Genomic DNA, 18,615 nt, shown 5'->3' with positions numbered 1-18,615 from the left:
CTAAAAATATTGCACTTTTCTATTTTTAAAAACACTGTGTTAACCTTTCTTTAACTAAGATAGCGGCAGGAAAAAATATTGAAAATTTTTTTGAATTAAAAAAATGAAACAAAATTTGCAGATTTACCCACTTATATTTTATAGTGCTAATATTAAACGAGGGTACAAACAAAAATAATGAAAAATGGAAAAAAATTGTAAAAATACACTTGAAATTTAACTCTTGTTGACTAAGGGGTTTTAAAAGAAAAAAAAGCAAGTTTTAATTTTTTAGAACAAGAAAATGAATTTTTAGTTAGCGAGAATTTTTTGAATGTAGATACTTATTGCACAACTTAATTTGATTGCTAATTTTATAAAAATTTTAGAGACGAAAAGGTTTTAACGCCGATAAGGCATAGCTAGTCTTTTTTTCATACTGCACATTAGAGTTATATTAGACTTAAAAAAACATTAAAAAAATGTCAAATTCTTGATTAAATACAGTTTTGATAAATAGTACATATATCAAAAATTTTAAACTGAATCAAACTTTAAAAAATAGTTTGTGAAAAAAAGTGATTAAGGTAAAAATGGTTTAGGAAAATGTTTTTGGCATGCGGAGTGCTTTTATATCAACGGTGTTCGAAAATTACATTTTACTACTAGTTTATAAAAGGCAAGAATTTTAAAGAAAATAATAATTTGAATATCCTACAAAATTAAAAACATAATTTATGCCCGTTTTGTTATAATAGTAAGAGTGCATTTAATAGAACAGTGTTAAATATTTTAAACGAGTTAGATTTTGGTAAAATTTTCTTAACGAATTTTTTTTCGATAAAAAATGATAAAATTACGATTTTACATTCTTTTCCCTTTTAACCTATTCTATCAATTGCGATATGATTTACTACATTCAGTTTTAATTTAAAACGAACTGTTATCGTTGCGTTTTTTGTTCAGCACCAAATGAAGTATGGAAAAATAATTAAACGAGTAAAAAAATAACAAAATTTGTGAATTTTTGTGATTTGTTAAAACCATTTTAAAGAAATTTCATTAGGATGAATTTGTTAATATATTTACAATTTTTTGTCCAATATAAGCTTGAAACACTATGTTGATCGAGCAAGAACTTTAAAAATAGCACAAAAAGTTGTTACCTTTTTTGATCAATTCAACATTCCACCTGTCTCATGAGAAATGTTCAGTACAGTGGTTTGATGTGATACAGCAATACCAGATACAGATATTAGTCACCATCTGACAGTGTTCAGGGAAAGATAAAGGCCTGATGACAGGCAAGTTAGTAGAAGGAAAATCTTGAAGAATTTTACACTGGAAGGTTATAGCACTTGATGAGAAATTATCCGTTTGCCCCTCGATTTTGCTTCATTCTTTGAATATTCCTTAAAAATAAATTTTACATTGTAAAACTAGTCAATTGAATCTATAACAATTTTTTTACAGGCTGCCTTTTTATTGCTATAATATGGTTGCAATTCTAACTAATATCGGTCTGTGATAATTTATCTGCAGAATACAAATGTTAGTTTTTATAACTTAAGGGTCTTTTAATTTGACATACATATTCATGGACATTTTTTTTTGTATATCTTTATCCTCGATGTGGGAAAGTCGAATGCGCGACTTAAACATAGAGTAACATTAGTTACTCCGACCCAGTCTCGAGTTGCCTGTGGCAGTTTGGGATATTATATAGATTATAATTGCTCAAAAATTATGCTGCTGATTAAGTGCTGGCTCAGCAGGAGTTTATACCGTTTATAGCGCCTTACTCAAGGGCACTACAGCATGAGAGCAGTGGGGATTGAACCCACGACCTCATGTGTGGTGTAGCAAGTGTTCTCACCACTACACCACGCTGCCGGTTGACATATTAAACTAAAGACCCAATGACATTTAAATAAGCAAAAAACTTACATAAAATATACACATATATATCTCACCACAAACCTGTAGGGCTTTTTAAAAACAAAGTTCAATTCAGTAAATTTTTTTTTTAAAGTTCAAAATTTATTCTATTACCTTTCTCTTCTCTGTTCATTTTGCATGAAAAGCGCAATCTGAGTTTCGGTTAACTGCTGATGATACCTCGCTGACTCAGTTTGGTTGAGGTCCATCATGCTTATCTTACTTTGCAGATCTTTGGTTTGGTCTCTCAGCATCTGGATGGAATCATAGAGTCCTGCATCTTCGTCCTTCCAAAAAAAAAAACACATTTAAGTTTAAATATTAGATGTGCATTTTAAAAAATTTTTTTTTTTGATTTACAATTTTTCTTTTATTCGCCAGGGTACCATTTTTAAATAACCAAGACTTATATATTATATCACACATTTAGTTTATTAAAATCACCCTAAATTTATTAAGTTTTTAAATTACGAGCTATTTCATGGCACCAGTCGGTACGCTTATAAAACTCCTTTCACTTCAGTTAAACAAACAAGTTTGTCATAGTAATCTATGGTTAACAATAAATACCTTTGCATTTCTGATATCTAAGTGAACCAGCAAACTTGAAAGCGGTATATCTTCGCTGTAGATGTTTTTTAAAGGCACAGATCTTAATCCTAAAAAAAGTAAACACATTTTAAAGAGTTATTAATCGCTAAAATGACAATATAATTTCTGGTTAGGCTACCTACCTGTTTTTACACATGTAACAGGGAAAGTAGCTAAGGCAAGAAAATTAGGATCGCCAAACATGTCTTGATCGTAGACGGTAAACTTGATAAATGCTGTGTCTGGGCAGTTGATGTCAAAGTCAAACGAACTGTCGGTGTTACGGTTGCTACTGTTTTCCCATACAGGGTTAAACCCATTGTCATCTGACATAAAAAATTCTTATTTAAACAAAGAGAACAAATATATAGATAAAGCAGTTTGAATTTATTAACTGCCAGCATGGTGTAGTAGTCAGAACACTTGCTACCCTACATGAAGGTCGTGGGTTCGATCCCTACTGCTTTTATGCTGTAGCTCCCTTGAGTAAACCACTATATACGTATGAACTCCTGCTGAGCCAGCACAATCAGCAGCTTAATTATCGAACAATTTTAATTAATAATATCTTAGGTAACTTAAGACTGGGTCGGGGTAACTGATGTTACTCTATGTTTAGGTCACGAAGTCGACCTTCCCACATCATATAAAGATACATATATAAAAAAATATTAAACTATATTTTTTACCTTTTTTTGGAGTTTTAACTTTTCCATCATCAAATTCACATCCGATAATTTCAACTTCAACAAATGGACAAGTTAGACCTCTGCCGGACTTTGGTAAGTGTCTTGCAGCAATTATCTAAAAAAAAAGACTTATTTAAAATATACAAGTTGTAATTTATATATGATAGAGCTTAGTAGACAATTTATATATATATACGTATGTCCAATTTTTAAGGGCCTACAACATAAGTACAACTGCCATTTGTGGTGCGTGAGTAAATTATCACAGGTAAATTTTAGTTAAGTGTTGTGACCATATTATGACAATTAAAATGTCGGCCATAGGGCAGGCTATTGACTAGTGTTCTTAATTTTATAATAGCCCCAAATGCATATCTGTTAAATTTATATAGTTAGGCATTATTTATAAATGGTCAAAAAAAGCAGTGTTTAAGCACCTGTATATTCATTATGATTGGTTCAACACCTGGCAGTGCGTTCTTATTGTAAGGATGGTACATATTATCCCGTTGACATCCCGGTTTTAACACAAAACCACATCTATTGTACATCTCAAACCTTGCCTCATTTAACTGCATTGCGCGATCTAAGACCGGGTCATAAATTTAATTAATCAAACAAAAGTTTTACTACTTAACTACTTATACACAGTCTTTATTGTCGGTTTTTGAGGAATTTATAGTGGTACTAAAAAGTGATTAATTACATATACTTGGTCATATACGTTTTTGTTTTCGTTTTTGTTAATTTATTATAGCATGAATTTTAAGCGTTTTGTATGTTTTTATATATATTTTTCTTGACGTGAGAAGGTCGACTTTACGACCTAAACATAGAGAAACAACTGTTACCCCGGCCCAGTCTCGAGTTGCCCTTGTCAGTTTGGGATATTATACAATATAATTGCATGATAATTCATCTGCTGATTAAGTGCTGGCTCAACAGGAGTTTAACCATTTATGGTGCCTTACTCAAGCACTACAGCATGAAAGCTGTGGCGATCAATTTCTCGAATTCATGCAGCGTAAAAGTGTTCTAACAAATACACCATGCTACCAGTATAATATAATTAATTTATTGTAATATTTAAAAGGTTAACCCTTACCACCAGTTTGAAAGTTGATAGCAACAAGTTGAGAGCCACAATTCCAAAAAGGAATTGGGTTGTAGTTTGAAGACTCTACTCTAGAGCCCTGTAAAAAGTTTCTCATAATTAAATATAATACTTAAAGAGTTAATTTTTTTTTTAGACAGGCGAAATCAGAATTAATTTTCCAATAGCGTCTTTAATTTTTTATGATTTTTGTTTTAAGTTTGTGAAAAATAAAGCAGTTACCTTTGGATAGATTCTTGAAAATTGCCTGGTGTTGTATTGCAAAAAGAAACTAGCTTTATCCCTACAAGCAAACCTTTCAGCTTTTGATTCGGGAAAAGATGACATTTCAAAACAATGCCCCCCTACAAAACAAAGTAATCAAATTAGACATGCTAGTAAATACCCTTTTACTACCTACTTTTCTATCTAATTTCACCAATGAGGCTGGGTACTTCTTATTTAAAAGCCTATTAATTAAACATATTTATTGCCCACTAAGCTCCATTACATGAATTGACAAAAGGACAGTATTGCTTTAGGAGGTTATTTAAAAAAATAAAAAATAATGCCAAACGGCATAGGTTTATTTTACATAAATATCTACATAATTTAGTAACACTTGCATTGTTAACCTATAATTTTTTAGAATATATATTTTATTTTTGTATTTACTTGTGTTGTCTTCTCTGAATTGGACAGGTCTGCAGTACACAACCAAGTCAGAAAGTTCGACGGCAATTTTCTTTAATCTTTCAATATCTTTCCATTTTTTTGCCTAGAAAAATATACATAAAATTATCCATTAAGAATGTTTTGTTTTATTTCTTTCATAAAGTAATTATCTTTTATTTATTTGAAAAAGGTGTTGCAATGTGTTTGAGCTATCTGTTAATGCCAAGTTAAAAGATAAAAATCTGAAATTGATAAGGCTTAAACCTGAAACCTTTTGGCTCGTAATATAAAGCCAGAACCAAAACCAAACTACTAGACTAACTGAGAACTTGTACAAATAATACTACCAGAAAAATTTGCTAAAAATCCTCTAAAAAGTTATTAAGGCTTGGCTATATCTACCTGGTTGTCCTGTTTGTCAATGGCCTGTTTAAGACTTGTGAGCCAGTCCACCATATCATCCTTGCCCTCTGTTGCTAAGTGTAATGACTCTCCGTTCGGTTTTCGTATTCTGAATGAATTGCTTTGATGCCCTCCAGACCCATGCGGCAATAACTCTGTTAAAAAAAATTAAATTTTGACATTTCTGTTTAGGTGTAGGCAGAATTGGGTGATGTGGCGATTAAAATAAGTGTCATAAAATGCGAATTTTTAAAGGTATTTTGCAAACACCCAATTAATAATAAAAATAAAAATATGCATAAACTATATGATTTTAGTTAATAAGCATAAACTATACAATTTTCTATAGGTGTAATTAAGTTAGAGGAAGTTTTTAACAATAACGGTCATTTTTATGGTAATTTAATGAAGATAAAGTTAACGTTTTTTTGGGGGGAGGGGGCAAGTGATCAAATCGCGATCCAGATCTGATTGAAACTAATAAATACAATTACGAGACGATTTCCACAAAAAAAAACGGCGATAGGCACATCACTTATTTATACCCGAAATAATATATTTAGATTTTTATGCAATTTTAGTAACTGTGAATCTTTAAAAAAAAATTACAAACCGATCGTGCAGTTTGTTAAATCGATGATTCCTTTCTGCATCTCACCAAGTAGGTTGTTAGCAAAAACTTTCTGTAAATAAATTAAAAATTTGGTGTTGTGGTTGACTTAATACAAATAGGTTTTAAATTTTAATAAACTTACGGTATCTTCTTTGTTATTAGCCGGATCAAATTCTTCCACATAATTACTTGGTAAATAAAGATTCTTTTTGCCCCCGTAATCCCCACGCCACCTGGATTCAAGTAAAAAAAAAATTTACATAAAATACAATAATAGGTAATAATTGTTATAGTTTTTAAAGAGGTTAAAAAGTATAAAATATAGAAAGCCTGCAGCATAATGTAATGGTTAGAATACTTTACTTTTATACATAGTACATGAAGTCCTGGGTTTGATCCTTACTGATTCCATGCACTGCATCAGCCAAAACAAAGGCATTTTAAACAATATGAACCTTTTAGGACTTAAAACACAATCTGCAGCAAATATGACCAATAATATCTCAAACTACTGAAATCAACTCAAGAGTGGGTCGAATTTACTAATGTTACTGAATGTTTAGGTGGTGAAGTCGACCTTTCCACATCAAGGATAAATAAATATATAAAATTTACAAGAAATAAATAAAACAGAGTTAAAATTGGAACTTAAAATAAAATATTTTTGATTTTCTTACCATCCTCCATCCTGTTTAGTGACATTGGAAATAATTGCATGTTTGCAGAAAGATAATTCATCCTCTCTTACTGCTTTGTAATCATACAATGCCTTTACTGTCACTGTCATAAAATTGGGGGGGACGTAAGAGGGCCCCTCGCTGGGGTCTACCTCTTGGGAATAAAAATCAGGGTGCTGTAGGGTAAAATAAATTTTAAATGCTGGTAATTTAAAAAAAACAATTTTTTAATGTTTTTTTTATTCTTTAAATTTTTTATTTCTGCAATAGTTTTTAATACAACATTGTATAAGACCCTAAATATTAAAAAAAAAGACTTAAACAAGTATTATTATATCAAAACAAAGTTAAACCTCCAAACTTTACCTGTAAAATATTTCTTATTTGCTCTGAAGTGGCTGGGTACTTTAACTTCATCTTTCGATACAACGTGTTTTTCTCGTAGAAAGAAATCACGTCACACAACGATTCGAATGTTGCGTTGCCGATCACAAACAACCGGTCGTCTTGTTTGATTCGACAATGCTTAATTTTACCTTCAGATCTAGAAAAGATTTAACAAAAATTTTTCCTAAGCAAACTGGGCTTATATATAGATTTATATTTATTTAATCTAAGGCTATCACAACCCTAAACTTAGTGTAACTGCCCCTCCCCAACCTAGGCTCAAATTGCCTTTAAAATATTTTGATATTATTGACCACTCTAGTCGACAACCTGCCTTATGGTCTAGATTTTAATTGTTTTATTCACCCTACCACCACAAATAATAGTTTTATTTTTTCAAAGGCCTATAAATTAGACATACATATATAAATTGTCAACTAAGTTCTATTATATATGAATTATTTAAACTTAATCTGCTGACAGGTTTATGTGAAGTTATAAATGTTTTTTTTTTATAGACTAGCAACATACCTGAATGATATGGCGAACATGGATCCGTTTGTGTTGGTGTCACTACATTTTCGAACAAGAAAAGCTCCATCTCTGGGAATCCGAATTAAAATATTTTCTGCTTCAGTTCTCGTCATTCTTTCATGGTACCACCTAGAAAGAAAAAATTAAAAAATTCTGGTATAAAATGAAAATAAGTTAAATTTAAAATTTATACATATTACTTAAATTTTTTTTTTATACATATTACTTAAAAAAAAAATTTATACATATTACTTAAAAAATAAAATTTAAACCTTACTAATAAGTGTTTAAAAATAAGCCAAAATTACATAAAACATGTTTAAAATTTCGTACTCTTTTTGCTCGTGGGCATTAGGTTGCGGGACAGCTTCGGTTAGTTGCAGTTCAAACGCCATTCTTTCATTTTTAAGTGGGCACTGTCTGTAGTGTGATATAAGGCTATATAAACTGTCAAAGTGCAAGTTGTTGATGAGGTAATAATAGACGTGGCCGTTGCCATGTTCCGAGTGGATTCTACAGTGGTTGACCCGATTATTATTTCTAAATAAATTAAAAATATTTTAAATTTTTTTTTTAATTTACCATATTTTGAAACATGTGTAGCTTACAGTCCTCTAAATAACTTGTAAACCCGTCTGCACTAAATTTCTTTTATTTTACACTTATTCTAAGTAACTGTTAAATAATAACGAAACTTATGGGACAATATATATATATATGTATATCGGTTCAATTTATAGAGCTCTTCAATATAAAAAATATGTTTTTTGTGGTACGTCGGTAAATTGTTGTGAGCAAACCTTAGTTAAAGTGTTATGTTACAGAGTTTTGCAATTTTAAAGTGATGTATATATAGCACATTAGTATGGTTGACAATGAATCACAAAATGCCTTTAGAACCTTAAAAAAAATGTCTGTGGTACTTACAATTTATTTTTGAAAAATACTGGAAAATGAATAACATAAAAAAAATCAGGTTACCATAGTTTTTTATGTGACGTAGAAAGTACCCAAGTAGCGTAGTAAATGTATACAAGCTAGTACTTTCTACTTCATCAAAAACAGGGCTTCCCTTTTCTGTTTATTTTTAACTAATTTTAATTTTTTTTTTTTAAGTTTTATAACTTAAAAAGTAGGTAAAGTTATTTAAAGTTAAAATCATTTTTGTGTTCAATGACACTAACTTTATTAATTTTTAAGTATAAAAATATTGCTAATATATGACTTTAAAAGCTGCAACTATTTTACATTGATTAAAATCCCAATCATAGGGTATGAACTTGTATACCTAATAATAGGTTGTCACTATTTTATAATTGCATTAAATCACGTTGTTTCTACAAATCTTACATCTTACATCTTATTGCTTCTACAAACCTAAAAGAGCACAATAAACTACACATGATTCCTAACTTTTTAGTCAACCGAAAAATAACTTACATGAAAGACAGGCTGCAGCTGCCCACAAAAGTGCCTGAATATCTCACAAGAAAAGATCCATTAGGACCTTTGTATTCTCTCAATATTTTCTCTGATTCGTCTCTTGTCATGCACCCATGAAACCACTTTTCACCATAATGTAATTCTGTGGTATCCGTTACCTAGAAAACATAAACGGTGCATAAGGTCTTGGGTTCGATCATAGCTGTTGCCTTATCGAAATGGGAAGACCCTAGGTTTTAGTAGGACTTTTTTTCCCAAAAATTTGTTTTTTAGTTATAATATGGTCCAGCTACAAACCCAAAACTGAATTTGTAAATGTATTACAGACAAGTAGAAAAGTATTTAACAGTTATGACAGTTTTGTGAATACAAATTGTAACTTGTATGTGAAAATGATATGTTAACTGTGATCTTTTTAAGGAGTTAAAAAATTGGTTTGCCGAGTAAACTTCTTACAGCTTCTTTTGCTTCATTGTTGTTCTCCGGTTCAGATTCGCTGTCATCTTCGTTGGGATTTGAATGTCTCTCCTCTGTGTAGACTAACTTGTTGTCCGTTAACACAAAATAATGTAAATTCCACTCCTGAAATACAAATTAAATTCTGAATAAGATAGATTTATTGAAAAGTTTGGTATTGATTTCTGTGAGGTAAAATCCTTCTAAAAACCATTTTGCTAAGTAACCATTTTTTTTTATTATGATCAAAATTTACTAACAACAAGAAACGATTTTTACCAAAACCAATTTACTAATAACCATTTTGAAAAAAATTATAACCAATAATTTTTACCAATATCAAATAACCATTCTTACTAATAACCAATATTTTAAAATTATAACCATTATTTCAACCAATAACAAATAACCATTTTTAGTAATAACCAATATTTTAAAATTATGACCAATATTTCAACCAATAACGAATAACCAATATTACTGAATGTCCTATGAACCAAAAAAACATTTTTTCAAAAGAACATAATGCTAAAACCAAAAAATGTTAAGTGCACTAATTGGGTTACTTTTAAGAAATAAAACCAAAGGAAATTTGCTGAATTTACCTTGAACGTAGGGTCCTCGAAATACATCATTCCATTCCTTACTGAATTACTAATATCCATGGCTACCTCTGTATAAAACAAAGCTAAAAATTAACTACATAGAAAGGTTATTAGTATTTAAATGTAGCCTATGCTAAGATAATAGATCAAAAATAAAATGTTTAGATTTAATTTACTTTACCTGAGGGAGAGGCTTCGGTAAATTCTTCAGTCTGTCTGTTTTGTTCACTTAACTTTTTGTGCTAAAAATTCACATTAAAACACTCGATATAAATTAAAGCCCAACAAATAATAAAATTAAATAATTTTTTTTTTGTATATATTTTTATCCTCGATGTGGGAAAGTGGAATGCGCGACTTAAACATAGAGTAACATTAGTTACTCCGACCCAGTCTCGAGTTGCCTGTGGCAGTTCGGGATATTATAGATTATAATTGCCCGATAATTATGCTGCTGATTAAGTGCTGGCTCAGCAGGAGTTCTTCCCGTTTATAGCGCCTTACTCAAGGGAGCTACAGCATGAGATCAGTGGGGATTGAACCCACGACCTCATGTGTGGTGTAGCAAGTGTTCTTACCACTACACCAAGCTGCTGGTATAAAATTAAAAACCAAGCATATATAAATGTAGTTTAAAGTTATATAAAAGTGATTTTTTATTTACTTTAATGATTATTTTTCTTCTAAGTTGGTTGGGTGTGGGTAAGTTTTTGTCATCATTAGAAACAACGCTTTTTACTAACATGTCTGTGGAAACAAAGATGTTTAACAACACTTAGTGCCTATCTTTAAGTAAATCAATTTATAAATATTAAAACTTTGTAAAAGATATGTACATGTATGTTTAATTTAAAGGCTTTTACAATAAAAAAAATGCAAATTGTGTTAAGTGCTTAATATATCACAAGCAGTAGTGGTAAGAACACTTGCTACACCACCATGAGATCGTGGGTTCAATTCCCACTGTTCTCAGGCTGTAGTCCCCATGAATAAGGCGCTATAAACTGTGTAAACTCCTGCTAAGCCAGCAGTTAATCAGTAGCATAATCACCAGGCAATTATAATCTATAATATACCAAACTGCTAAAGGCAACTCAAGACTGAGTCGGAGTAACCAATGTTACTCTATGTTTAGGTCACGTATTTGACCTTCCCACATCGAGGATAAGGATATAAACAAAAAAAATATATATATATCACACACAAGTATATGTTAGTTGAAGGCAGACAGTCAATCAACCTTGTATATATGAATACTGTGACATTATTTATCTGTATTAAGTTAGTTCTTACCTCCGAATACATCAACAAACATTGTGGCCATGTGTCTTTGCTGTGCAACCTTACAGTGATTTTCTATTGACAATATCAGCGGCAAACTAAAAACAAAATTTTAAATTTTTATTGAAAATATTAAAATTAGCCTTAAAATAATTCAAGTACATTATTGCAAGTGTTTTCAAAACTACTGTTAGTGTATATAGCCAAGAATAGGTTTTGAATTGCGATACTTATATTTTTTTAGTATATGAAAGAAAGCTTACTCTGATACCACAAAAGCATGATCTCGAATAGTCTTCAACACGTCAAGAAATTTAATTTTTGAGGTCAAGGTATGTCCATGGTAAATAATTGGCATACAATCAGGCCCATCCCAGCAGTCCACTGTTAATTAAAAGTTAAAAATTTTTAATAAGCAAAAAAAAAAGAATTTTAATAAGCAAAAAAAAAAAAGTGTTTATTTAAGCTATAAAAACTGTTACAATTCAAGTTTAATTTTCTTATAACATCTGGTAAGCTAATTCCTGTAGTAAAATAATCAATTAAAAAGGTTGTTTATTTATATAGCACAGGTAACATAGGTTTACAATGATTGAATAAGCACCTTATATGTTATTCTAATAGCTCAATATGTTACAACACCAATCGCTTTGTAAAAATCAGGTTTAACAAATACATTATACAGTTAGTTGGTATAAGAAATAAATAAGATTCTTGATTAGTAGGTACTGCAACACTTTTATACATTACAATAAATATACAAGGAAACTGGGTGTAAATTTTCCATGTTTAGTTGTCCTTATATACACAATAAAAATTCCTAAATTGCATTAAATTTGGAAAGTGAGTTTCTCTATTCAGGCCTAGTTTCACTTCATGTGAGTCACCCTGGTTTGAAGAGTTTCACCGTGACTCAACTTTATGTTAAATGCAAAACAAATGCGATTGTTTTAATTTATATTTATAATACATTGTTCATTGGCAAAAAGAATTTGTTTATGATGCTAAATTACATTTTATGGTCTTTTTATAATTTGTATGGTTTACTTACAATTTTGATTTTGACCAATTAACAAACATTGTTTTAACCAACTAATAAACACTGATTTAACCAATTTATAAACAAAATTTTGACTAATTAAAAAACATTGATTTAACCAATCATTAAACATTGTTTTGACCAATTATTAAACATTGTTTTAACCATTCATCAACATCGTTTTAACCAATTATTAAACATTGTTTTAACCATTCATCAACATCGTTTTAACCAATTATTAAACATTGTTTTAACCATTCATCAACATCGTTTTAACCAATTATTAAACATTGTTTTAACCATTCATCAACATTGTTTTAACCATTCATCAACATTGTTTTGACCAATTATTTAAATATTATTTTAACCAATTATTAAACATTGTTTTAACAAATTATTAAACATTATTTTAACCATTCATCAACATCGTTTTAACCAATTATTAAACATTGTTTTAACCATTCATCAACATCGTTTTAACCAATTATTAAACATTGTTTTAACCATTCATCAACATCGTTTTAACCAATTATTAAATATTGTTTTAACCATTCATCAACATCGTTTTAACCAATTATTAAACATTGTTTTAACCATTCATCAACATCGTTTTAACCAATTATTAAACATTGTTTTAACCATTCATCAACATGGTTTTAACCAATTATTAAACATTGTTTTAACCATTCATCAACATCGTTTTAACCAATTATTAAACATTGTTTTAACCATTCATCAACATTGTTTTGACCAATTATTTAAATATTATTTTAACCAGTTATTAAACATTGTTTTAACAAATTATTAAACATTGTTTTAACCAATCAATAAACATTGTTTTGACCAATTATTTAAATATTATTTTAACCAATTAATAACCATTATTCTGACCAATTATTAATTTTTTTTAACCATTAAATGTCGTTTTTTTATTTTTTTTGTGTTTTTATGCAATTTGTTAAAATAAAATTTTGTAAACACTATTACGAAATTACTTACATTCAATACACCTACATCCCATTCTTAAAGCACGAGCATAAGCCTCGCAAGATGAATCACTGCTTATCTGATCACCAGTCAGATACCTGCAAACACAATACACAAAAAATGTCAATTTTGGAAATTTTTTGCCGGTATTTTCAAAGCCTCTCCTGTTGATGTAATGTTATTGATTTAGGCTTGGAAAATCAATGCTTATTATGTTTATAAATATTTAATAAGATGGTTTGTAGCCAAGATGTCGGAAGGTTATGTTTATTAGATTACGACGCCGATACCTTATTTTTAATTCTATAATTATCAGCCAAAATAGAGTATAAAAATACAAAATTTGGTCAGAAAAAAAAAGATTTACTAATTTTAAATGATTTTTAAACCCTTTTTTAAAAATAATATTTTAAATGACAATCAAAGTTAAAAGGCGGTTGTTTTTAAAAAGCTTCAATTTTTTATGTATATTTCATACTTTAATTTTTTTTAATGTTTGGACTTATTTAAATTAAAACTTACGTGTTATGAGATGAGGAGATCCAGTAATGGGACATCGGATGATCAAGCATCCCATTAGGAATATTGTTAAACTTCTCATCCCAAATTGAGTTCTCCTTCGAGAATAAATACGCCAACATCTGCAGAAATAAAATTTAGGGGCCATAAATATTTACTGTTTTTATGCAAATTTTTAGGGTTGTTATTTACAATATTCGTCTTAAATTAAAAAGGATAAAAAACACAAAATTACTTCTTTGTTATCAAAGTAAACGCTGTTGTCGCTTCGGTTTTTGTCTGACAGATAATCGACCATGAAAGATTGCACGGTACCCAAATCCCTTGCCCAATTTTCCTGCAAATAAAACAACAATGTCAACTTAATCAGCAAAATTTTTTAAAAGTGTTTTATATGGTTTTTCAAAGACTATGCACAAAAGTCAGGGTTGTATAAAATAGTGTGTCATGCTGGAATGTGTTTAATGCAAAAATCTGACATGATATTGCCATGCTTTTGTTTTGCTTCTCTTATGCGCTGAATATGCAGGCACTTGACACATAGAAACAGGATACAAGTGAATTTCAATAAGGTTAATATTGGGGCAATCACTTTACGCAGGAGGCCAGGACATATATGGACAAAATTAAAGTGATTTAAAACCTTTAATTCCGCAGCAAAATACTTTGTTTTGGTCAATTTTTTTATGTTTTTTTTTTTTGTAATAAAAGCACGCGTTGCCATTTATGCCTTAAGTTTACTGAATAAAAGTGGTAATAGATAACATACAGGACTTCCTTAGAAATTTCTTGTATTTTTATTGATAATACATCAAGTTAATTTGGCATATTGTACATATAAAGCATGTTAAATTTCACTTATAAGACAAACTGGTTCCTTTTTACTTTGTGATTATTAATTGGTGATGTGTCATAATATTAACTAGGTTAAAATAGATCTAAGTTTTGCAGACATTATTAATACAATACCTTTTGTTCTTGTAGTAAAAAGTTTTGGAAATCCCTTGATGAATATCTTAATCTGAAACAGACAATATTCTAACTAAAATCATTTTTTAATCGTATGATAAAGATTACCAAAATATATCAGCAAAAAATATAGTTTAAATATGGTCATTAGATAATATTGTTTATAATTATTTGTCCTACTTGTTGGTAGCTGTCGAATACACTTCTACAAAAGAAGAAATTGACTTCTGGCTGTGGAACATAAGTGAATAATAAAACTGAACAAATTGGTTAAAACCGATGTCTCCTTTTTTTCTACCATCTACCTCCTATAAAAAATAAAATTTTAATCCAAAATGAATAATTTTTTGGACATGGATTAGCTCATTATATTTATGTTTGTTTTTTTAGCAACTAACTTGAAATATTTCTCTTAGTTTGGCAGTTGTGGGAGGTTTCATGTTAACATTTGGAAGCCAAGCTTTAGTTGTTCTTAAGTTTATTCTGTAAAAAAATTGCACATTTAAATATAGTTAATCACCAAAAAGGAAAATTAATAATTATTTCATTTAATGTGTAATGAAATAATGCTTGATAATGAAAAAAACAATGAATATAGCATGCAATTAAGTGACAAGCAAAACAATTAGTGATAAAAGTATTTGTTAATTTTTAAACAAAAAATCATGTATTAAATTAGAAACCAACTGTTAAATTACAAACCATATAACACTTTTATAACATAGAAAACAAACTACAAAATTTCTGACAAACAAACAAACAAAAGCTCTTACCTTGGTTCGTCATTGTCTGAATTACTGCGTCTCCTTTGCAAATAAAATCAAATAACATGCAACTAACTTAGAGTGATGGTGAAAAATAATAGACTAAAAGTACTTTTTTTGCAAATTTTTTTGTTTAAAATGTTCATGAAAGGTTAAAAAATTAACTGATACATATAGTTTAAAAATATTTTGTATACAAAATTATTTAAGTGAATATGTAATAAAAATAAAATAGAAAAATTAAATAAAAGTGGAGTAGAATGAAAAAAATATTTCGCTTTTCAAGTTTTGCTTAATATTTCAGTAAGACTTTGTTTTTAATTCCTATTTTATTAGGTTTAAAAATACATGCTTATCTACCATACTTAATCAAACTATAAAAGCAAACTGGAAATTTTTGTATAAAAGATCATGAAAAATTATTTTTATTTGTGTTTTTGTTTATTTTTTACTTACTGGTTTCTTCTCGAGATCTGATCGAATTCTTTTTTAAGCCATCTGTTATTTAAAAAAATAAAATTTATTCCAAGTGATATAAATAATGTAAATGGTATATACATGAACCAATAACATGTAAGGATACCATCAATCCACACAGGATATAACAAATCTAATAAATAGTACAAAGAAAAATTGAATTTGCTAAAAAGCATAAATCAATTGAAAAGACATTGGGATGGTATTTGGGTTTTTGTTCAAGAAAACATACAAATCAATAATGTATTAGAACTGATAACATACCGGTTGATTTGCAAAGGGTAATGTGATTTTAAGGTATCGATAACAAGGTAAGAAAGGCCTCTAATCCATACTTCCCTTTCATTCGGTTGTTTAGCTAAAGAAAAAAAAATTATCATAAAATAACCCAATATATATAAAAAAATATTTTAATATTTTTGTGTGTGATATTAATATTAATTTAAAAGTCAATATTTTATTTGATTTGGTTACATTACTAGGTTTTGATTGGTTGCATAATAATCTTTCAACATGATTTTTTATCTGGCTCGGGAAGTTCATTTGATTACAAGTCAATATAGACTGTTTAATAACATGTGTGCGACTTTTTAACACGCTGTAATTATCAATTTAACATTTTAATGGTTGTTTAAATTGATTGAAATTAATCAAACAATATTTGTCTAAATTTTTTTCGACATATCATTGCAAATAAATTAAAAATTTTGTATTCAACAAAATTTAACTAAAAAAATGTTTCTATATATATTTGCACTTTATTATTTTAAAGGAAACTAGTAGTAAGTGCTTGGTGCGGTACACGGTATAGAGACAGGATGTTGTACACCTAGTTTAATTTCTTTGTACTTACATCCTCCTATTTTTTAAAACACAAGTCACTTAGTTTGTTATTGATTAACAACAAGATAACAAAAAAAATATTACCTTACCACTTTTTAACAAGAATTGAAATATTTTTTTAGGATTATGAACTCAATTTATAGGCTTTTAAAGCTGTTCCTTTAGGTAAATGGTGAGTAAATACATTTTTACCATTTTTAAAAAGTAATTATACCTGCTATGGATAAAATTTTCAGATTAAATTCACTTCCGTATAAGATTGTAAAGCAGACCATTGAATCCAATCTTCTCGCTTCATCCAGCATGCGATCAAAATCCTTTGAATTTTTGCCCGGTCTTATTTCTTTTATCTCGCTTATGTCAACTAAATAATATTACAAATTGTTAATTTAAGGTCTTTGCAAAAGTTTAATAAGACATGATTTGTTAACGAAACAGTTAAATTTTATTTGTAAGTTTCTGATTAAACAGTTGAATTTTTATTGTATAATAAGTTTTTATTTAAACAAATGTGATATATTTATAAATAAAATTGGGAATTTAAGGGCTTTGCAAAGTTTAATAAGAAATAATTTCCTAACGAAACAGTTACATAAAATTTCATAGTTTCGATTAGAAGATTTAATTTTTATTTGTAAATTTTCGATTATAACCTTTACCTGATTTAAATTTAAATTAAACAAATGAGATATATATAAAAAAAACTCACTGGATCCTTCAACATTGAAATTTCTCATCCAAACCAGTTGCCTTGTGTCTTTTTTAACCTTGGAAAAATAAATTAAAATAATATATAAAAATACTTGTATATTTTTGTTTAATTCAACATTTAATAAGTATTTATATTTTAGTGTATATATTTGATGTTTATATCAAAAGTGAAAATTTATTATAAAGTTTAAAACAAAAGTCACGAAATATTACTTGAAATGTTCTTTGTTCTGGTTTTCGTTTCATGGAAAACTTGACCATCATGTTTCCTCTCTCCAGTTTCAGCAAATAGGAATTTGCCTCAAACTCTGAATCAAACATGGGGTCCTGTATCCCACGCACCACTGTGGGTCCATTTGGGTACTTGACAGGCATCTTTGCCCCTTGTTTTCACCCAAACTGCCCCGCTATTGTGTAACGCTATGATGCTTGTTTTATTTTTGTAAGTTAATCTTAAAGATAGCTAAAAAATAAAAGTGAATTTTGTTTTAGTCATAAAACTGCTGTTTAAGAAACTTTAATAACAATTATGCTACCTGTCTCGAGTTGTTTTATACCTTAGTTAAAAAAATAAAAGAAAGAACCAGTAGAAAATGAAAATTGAATCCACGAATGCCACTACACTCTATCTGTCTATGCAGTTAAGCCTTCTGCCTTGCTCTTAACAACTACACATTTCCCAGGTTATTTGGTGTAATAAAAGTGGTTTATTATCTTTGTTGAGTAGCTACAAATTGTACAAAAAAAACTTCTTTTTGTCTTAGAATATTACTTATCTAAACGTGTTTATAATATTGCAACCCAGTTTTCATTTTCGTATTATGGTTCTGACGACAAAATTAAAGTTTTCACTGCAATGTGCCTTTAAATCCCGGTACAAGAAATGTAAAAAGCATAATCTTTATTCATTTCCTTGTCTCAAAAACTTACTCATAGCAAACTC

At 29.0% G+C, this 18,615-nt stretch overlaps 1 protein-coding gene across 1 annotated transcript; it reads right to left on the bottom strand.

The window, feature by feature from the left end:
• Positions 1 to 123: 123 nt before the first annotated feature.
• On the bottom strand, positions 124 to 18,130 carry LOC145759865 (1-phosphatidylinositol 4,5-bisphosphate phosphodiesterase gamma-1-like). Its single transcript, XM_082573721.1, has 35 exons — positions 17,886 to 18,130; positions 17,671 to 17,728; positions 17,176 to 17,325; positions 16,383 to 16,476; positions 16,098 to 16,139; positions 15,651 to 15,683; positions 15,276 to 15,360; positions 15,058 to 15,185; positions 14,878 to 14,929; positions 14,144 to 14,245; positions 13,912 to 14,030; positions 13,402 to 13,487; positions 11,627 to 11,747; positions 11,376 to 11,461; positions 10,747 to 10,829; positions 10,264 to 10,324; positions 10,083 to 10,150; positions 9,478 to 9,603; positions 9,019 to 9,179; positions 7,912 to 8,118; positions 7,576 to 7,707; positions 7,024 to 7,201; positions 6,658 to 6,833; positions 6,123 to 6,213; positions 5,981 to 6,050; positions 5,368 to 5,522; positions 4,966 to 5,068; positions 4,534 to 4,655; positions 4,303 to 4,390; positions 3,635 to 3,783; positions 3,198 to 3,312; positions 2,652 to 2,834; positions 2,488 to 2,576; positions 2,032 to 2,204; positions 124 to 1,391 (listed from the first exon to the last, which is right to left on the bottom strand). Exons 1-35 carry the CDS (start codon positions 18,045 to 18,047, stop codon positions 1,349 to 1,351), a joined length of 3,891 nt encoding a protein of 1,296 aa, XP_082429847.1. The 5' UTR covers positions 18,048 to 18,130; the 3' UTR covers positions 124 to 1,348.
• Between the last annotated feature and the right edge of the window lie 485 nt (positions 18,131 to 18,615).

This window comes from Corella eumyota, chromosome 7 (assembly GCF_963082875.1).
Source record: "Corella eumyota chromosome 7, kaCorEumy4.1, whole genome shotgun sequence".
Taxonomy (NCBI): Eukaryota; Metazoa; Chordata; class Ascidiacea; order Phlebobranchia; family Corellidae; genus Corella; species Corella eumyota.
The sequence above is the reverse complement of the archived record's forward strand: the minus strand, read 5'-3'. Positions and strand labels throughout refer to the sequence as shown.

Bases quoted from the DNA above. Each gene is read 5' to 3' on its own strand.
- LOC145759865 (XM_082573721.1), bottom strand. From the start codon at position 18,047: ATGCCTGTCAAGTACCCAAATGGACCCACAGTGGTGCGTGGGATACAG. The intron at 15,684-16,097 runs GTAAGTAAAAAA...TTATTTGCAAAG, and splicing joins CAGATCTCGAGAAGAAACCA to GAGACGCAGTAATTCAGACA. The intron at 6,051-6,122 runs GTAAGTTTATTA...ATTTATTTACAG, and splicing joins CTAATAACAAAGAAGATACC to AAAGTTTTTGCTAACAACCT.